Genomic DNA, 5,170 nt, shown 5'->3' on the forward strand with positions numbered 1-5,170 from the left:
CCTTCGTCCAGAAATACTTGTCATCAAAATGAATAAAAGAGGATGTATCTAAATGTATTTTAGTTCTAGATACATTCCGTTTTATTTATTTCGATGACAAGTATTTTCGGACGGAGGAAGTAAATTTTACATCTAGCATTTTTATGTGCGTTGGAGATGCTCTTAGTGCTCGCTTGTGTTTCATTGTTTTTCTCCTCCCCTACGGGTTTCTGTGGGGAAAAAAAGCAGCAAGCTCAAGCGGCCAACAAGTCTTTACAGCATCCCCATTCCCCAACACCTCCGATCTATCCCTCAAAGCTTCCATGGAGAAGGCGCCAGGCACGAGCATCGAGGCTATCATCCGACGGCTTAGGCTCCACCAGGCGCCTCCCTCCCCTTACTCCGGCGATCCCTCAACAGCGGCGACCCCCGCCGCAGCCAACCTGTTTCAGCCGCGGAGAGCCGCCGTACTGGTCTGCCTCTTCCACGACGCTGCCGGCGAGCTGCGTGTCCTCCTTACCAAGCGCGCTTCCTCCCTCTCCACCCACTCCGGTGAGCAGCTCGCTCGCTTCTTCGTGGCAGCTTTTGATCGATCCGAATCGTGGCGCCCCGGTAAAAAGTTTTAGGGGAATGTCGGTGTATGCGCAAGTTGGGGTTCAGGGGCTGAAGCATCCTACATTTCGCTTTCAGGTTCCATTTTACGGTCCATAGGTGTCTGAATTGCTATTTCGCTTTTGTACTTCTCCGAATTTTATCAAGGGGAATTCAAGCAAAGAATTTGACTTCTGGTTGGAAGTTGAAGCAGAATCTAGTAGAAAGCGTTGGTGTTTAGCAGCATTCAGGGTTCAGATGTTTGTACAGCTGAGCCCATACGGGTTTTAATATAGTAAACTACGTGTAACGACTGTTGTTTATCATTAATCTTAATTCATTGGCTCCCGGTTCTTCTAGCAAGCTCTTAAAAATTATTCCTTGCGAGTAGGTATGCTACCATGGTGTTCAGTTAGTTTATGCTACCATGATGTTTTGTCTCTTATTAGACCAGGTAAGTACAGTGTCCTAGATATTTAAAACTTGTTATGTACATTGCCTAAGCACACGCATGCTGGTCCTGAGGTTTTGGTCAGCGCAGAGCGATTTGGAGAAATCCCTTGGTATATAAAATCTGATAGTCCCTTGGTAAATATGCATTCTACATCATTCTAGTTTAATAGTCACCATTTGATGTATTTTAGTGTATATGAAAATTTTCCCCCAGAAAAGGCTACAAGTTCCATAATATACTGCAAAAATCCTAAGATTCCTACAAATACCCAATATTCTTACAAGAAAATTTAGATTTTTAACCTAGCTCTCTGTTTAGCGCTCGTTTGGCTTGTCTTAGCTTTTATATTGAACAATCAGGTTAACAAATGGATGCCAACCTAGACACGAGCTTGATAAACCCTGTCTGATTTTGTTTTCCCCATTTGAGATTTGCAGGGGAGGTTGCATTGCCCGGAGGAAAGGCAGAGGAGGGTGATGCTGATGATGCAGCAACGGCATTAAGGGAGGCAAAGGAGGAGATTGGGCTTGATCCAGCCTTGGTCACTGTCGTCTCCTCGCTTGAGCACTTCTTGTCCAAGGTAAAATGTCTATGGGTTCTCGCTTATACCCCTACTAAAAAAATCACATCATACAGCAGGACAGATTATTTAAGTGCATCACTGGAAGGCATGCTAGTTTTTTTCTTCTTCTTAGACTTCGAGAAAACGCATGCATGCAGCTAAGATTTAGGATATGCTTATAGATGTTTTGAGGATCATGTAGCAGGCTGTTCTTTAGAGTCCTCTTTTGCCGGATAGAATGTTATCTTTTTGTACTTTTCATATCTCAAAATTAATGTCATGAGCTCTCTTGGAAAGTTGCATAGCAAGTGAAACATTAATCTGAAAGATGAAAAAATTGACTGTAATTTGAAATGGACCAAAAGCGTACCGCAGTTTAACTTGGGGCTAGGCAGCTTATTTAGATCGTACTCCCTCCGTTCCAAAATACTTGACTTCCATTTGTCCAAAAATGGATGTACCTATATACTAAAACATGTCTAGATACATCTATATTTTGACAAATGGAAGGCATGTATTGTGGAACGGAGGGAGTATATGTTATCTCTTGCTTTTCAAGGTGGTGGACGTAATCAATTTTTGCATTCTTAATGGCCTTGTTTAGGATTTGATTGCGGTAAGGATTGTGTTACAAACTTACAATATAGGCACTGTTCTTGATGTTATGTAACACATGTGGCCTTTGACCGCACTTGTCGCATGCCTCTGAAGATTACTTTAATTCTGCCATTTCATTACATGATGTTTATGTGAAATATATATAAGACAATAATGCTAATTTATCAATGAATAATATAAAGTCAACTTCCTAGAATTGAAATGCATATCACCTGCTGCAGAGGAAGCCTGGTTTTATCACTGAATTCATTGTAGTAAAATGGCTAAGACGTAGGCCTTAGGCCAGGAGCTCCCTTTGTTTTGTTTCTTAGCACTTTCCAAGCCCACTACAAATTATTGTGCCGTCTCACCGTTTTGGTGTTTTGATTGATAGACTTCCATCAAGATTAATACTCTCCATTTCTTTGGCAGCATCTTCTGGTAGTTGTTCCTGTTGTTGGCATACTCTCAGATATACAGGCTTTCAAACCTGTCCTTAATGTTGATGAGGTGGACGACATTTTTGATGTACCCCTAGAGATGTTCCTCAAGGTCAGTGCTATCTATGTTTTCACATGCTAATTAATGGGCTATATACAGTCTTTATTTATGTTTTTTAGGCTATGGTACTTATGTAAGCCTGGGTTGCATGTTTGTGATATTTGCAATTCACCGTGAAAATGACCAGTCAACTGTAAAGAAGTGAACCACATGAATTACCATTCTGTGTGACGTATTGTGCTACAATAATATGTATACTGAAAAATGCTTAGCCACAGCAGTAGTGGCGCAAGAAATTTCTTATATTTTTTTCTTGAAATCTTAGAATTTACTCAAAGCCGTTTTCCCTTGGATCCCTTTGTCAGGATGAGCGCAGGAGATCCGAGGAGCGAGAATGGATGGGGCAGGCGTTCACACTTCACCACTTCGATTATGAGAAAGGCGACAAGACGTATGTAATCTGGGGGCTGACTGCTGGCATCCTGATTCACGCGGCTTCAGTTGTATACCAGCGGCCACCAGACTTTGCTGAGCGAAGGGTACAATTCAACCTGCCGAAGTACTCACAGGAGTCTTCTCCAATGCCATGATCAGGATTAGGATGCACACTCAGTTACATGCCTGATTCAGCACACAGAAGACTACATACACCAAAAGAAATGGTATAGAATCTAAAAGGTTTCCAAATCATGTGTTGTTATACAATTCATTCATTCTTCTATGCGCCACGACCCTGCGATTGATGTGAAGTGCGATACCCTGGTGGTTCAGCTGCGACGATGATCATGCAGGCCGGGCCGCATCAAGCAATGGATTACGATGCATTCGATGGTGTGCAGCTTGCCACACACAGCGACTAAAAATCAAACGTTCGACAAACATATTTGTATTCTATTCTTTGCATAATAATACATTGCAAGAACATTAACATTCAGAAAATTATTTGGTGCTAATTTGAGTACACTCCAAAAATTTGCTCCGCTGCTTCTGTACTATGGTTGCTCCTTTCTTGTACTATATTATTTCCCCCGTCTTTTGCTCCAATCCGTTGCCTAATTATTGTCACTGCAACACGGTCTACACTGAAAACACCTTAAACCATATATAAAATGGAATTCACCACCACCATTTTGCAGTTCCTTGAGAAGTAGAATTGGCGATTAACTTCAATTCAAACATTTCCGGGTGTCAACGGAACTGCACTACATAGAATTATTATCTCAAAATCAAGTCCAACTTCCGTTTGCTTACATAGAATTATTATCTCAAAATCAAGTCCAACTTCCGTTTGCTTAACGGTCCGGGGTTACAGCGTCGCACCGATTATCACCTGTGTTTCTGTGTTGTAGTCGAGGCCGAAAAATTGTAGTCTCAGCCTCCATTGTCAAAATACAAACTGAAAATACAGCCCAAAGTAAAATACACACCACAAGGGTTTATACAACTGCAATCTGTATGATCCAGCACCAGTGTGCACTCTGTTCAGTGTTACCACCAACTATCAAATATCCTCGGGGTTTATGTTCTCTTCTATGACCTCAATGCAAGATCCAACTGACCTCCCAGAAGACATTGCCTCCGCAAGCTTCGATCTAGCCTTTTCATGGCGGCGCAGTATCAAAACAATGTTCAGCACAGCCCACCTCACCTGTGAATCAGCTTTGTTCTGGGTGAAACCCAGGCTCTTGAACAGTCCATCCAGCTGTTAATGGAAGAAACACGAAAGCACAGAGCAGATAATTAGAGGATTGAGTTACATACGTTTGTCAACTTAGAACGTAAGTAAACTAATGCCGAAAAACCTTGTTAACGTCATCTAGTCCTCCTTCGGCGTATCCGTACAGAAGATGCTCGGTTGCTACTCCGGCCAGTGCAATACATGAGAACTTATTCAACATCTGCCATTAGATCCAACTTATAGCCAGGTCAATCACAAATATGAACCACTATCAGAAGGCAATAAATCGTGTAATACCTTATGATATTGTACATAGCTATTCACTGGGAAAGCAGTAGTTCATGGGGTGGCAATAATTCTGCCCATCCCAGGATATGCTAATTGTGTATTAAATGGCAGTCACTTTAGGTCGAAGTAAACCAAGCAGAGAGCTTTGGAATGGGGATTACTAGTTGCCTAGTGTGTGTTTTTACATAAAGCTTTTCCATATTTTAAATGATCCAACACTATTTTGACCACCTTTAAATTTTAACTTCGGTGAAAGCATATAATCAGCGTGTCCATTGTGGCAGCTGTGAGTTCTGATGCCGGTATACAGTTGGAAGTAGACCTTTATTTTTTGCCAGGATTTGGAAGTAGACCTTGAAGAACAACGAATAACATCTTACATCATTTTTACATGCTTTGCAAACAATAATAATTTAGAGACTCTCACCTTCGCAGACAGTTTGCCTGTATTGATCTGAAAATGAAAACAACAATTAGGCTGGTACATATATAACTAACTTCTTTGTAGGAAAATATATAG

The 5,170-nt window shown here is 41.4% G+C and overlaps 2 protein-coding genes across 2 annotated transcripts in view; one reads left to right on the forward strand and one right to left on the reverse strand.

Annotated features, from left to right (window-relative positions):
- Positions 1-215: 215 nt before the first annotated feature.
- LOC119337248 (nudix hydrolase 15, mitochondrial-like) lies at positions 216-3,656 on the forward strand. The gene is made up of 4 exons (XM_037609367.1): positions 216-531; positions 1,462-1,604; positions 2,616-2,735; positions 3,050-3,656. The coding sequence occupies exons 1-4, from the start codon at positions 303-305 to the stop codon at positions 3,272-3,274; spliced, it is 717 nt and encodes a 238-aa protein (XP_037465264.1). The 5' UTR covers positions 216-302; the 3' UTR covers positions 3,275-3,656.
- A 254-nt stretch (positions 3,657-3,910) lies between these two features.
- Positions 3,911-5,170, reverse strand: part of LOC119337247 — a 5,061-nt gene continuing 3,801 nt past the window's right edge. Inside the window, exons 5-7 of the mRNA XM_037609366.1 lie at positions 5,078-5,104; positions 4,487-4,582; positions 3,911-4,386 (exon numbers count right to left, since the gene is read on the reverse strand). Of these exons, the coding sequence (XP_037465263.1) occupies positions 4,186-4,386; positions 4,487-4,582; positions 5,078-5,104 (324 nt within the window). The 3' untranslated portion in view covers positions 3,911-4,185. The remainder of the gene's footprint in view (positions 4,387-4,486; positions 4,583-5,077; positions 5,105-5,170) is intronic.

The sequence above is a fragment of the Triticum dicoccoides genome, chromosome 7B, assembly GCF_002162155.2.
Source record: "Triticum dicoccoides isolate Atlit2015 ecotype Zavitan chromosome 7B, WEW_v2.0, whole genome shotgun sequence".
Lineage (NCBI taxonomy): Eukaryota > Viridiplantae > Streptophyta > Magnoliopsida > Poales > Poaceae > Triticum > Triticum dicoccoides.

Coding starts and splice junctions, on each gene's coding strand:
- LOC119337248 (XM_037609367.1), top strand. CDS start 303: ATGGAGAAGGCGCCAGGCACGAGCATCGAGGCTATCATCCGACGGCTT. Junction 532..1,461: donor CTCCCTCTCCACCCACTCCG/GTGAGCAGCTCG, acceptor TGAGATTTGCAG/GGGAGGTTGCATTGCCCGGA. Junction 1,605..2,615: donor TTGAGCACTTCTTGTCCAAG/GTAAAATGTCTA, acceptor TTTCTTTGGCAG/CATCTTCTGGTAGTTGTTCC.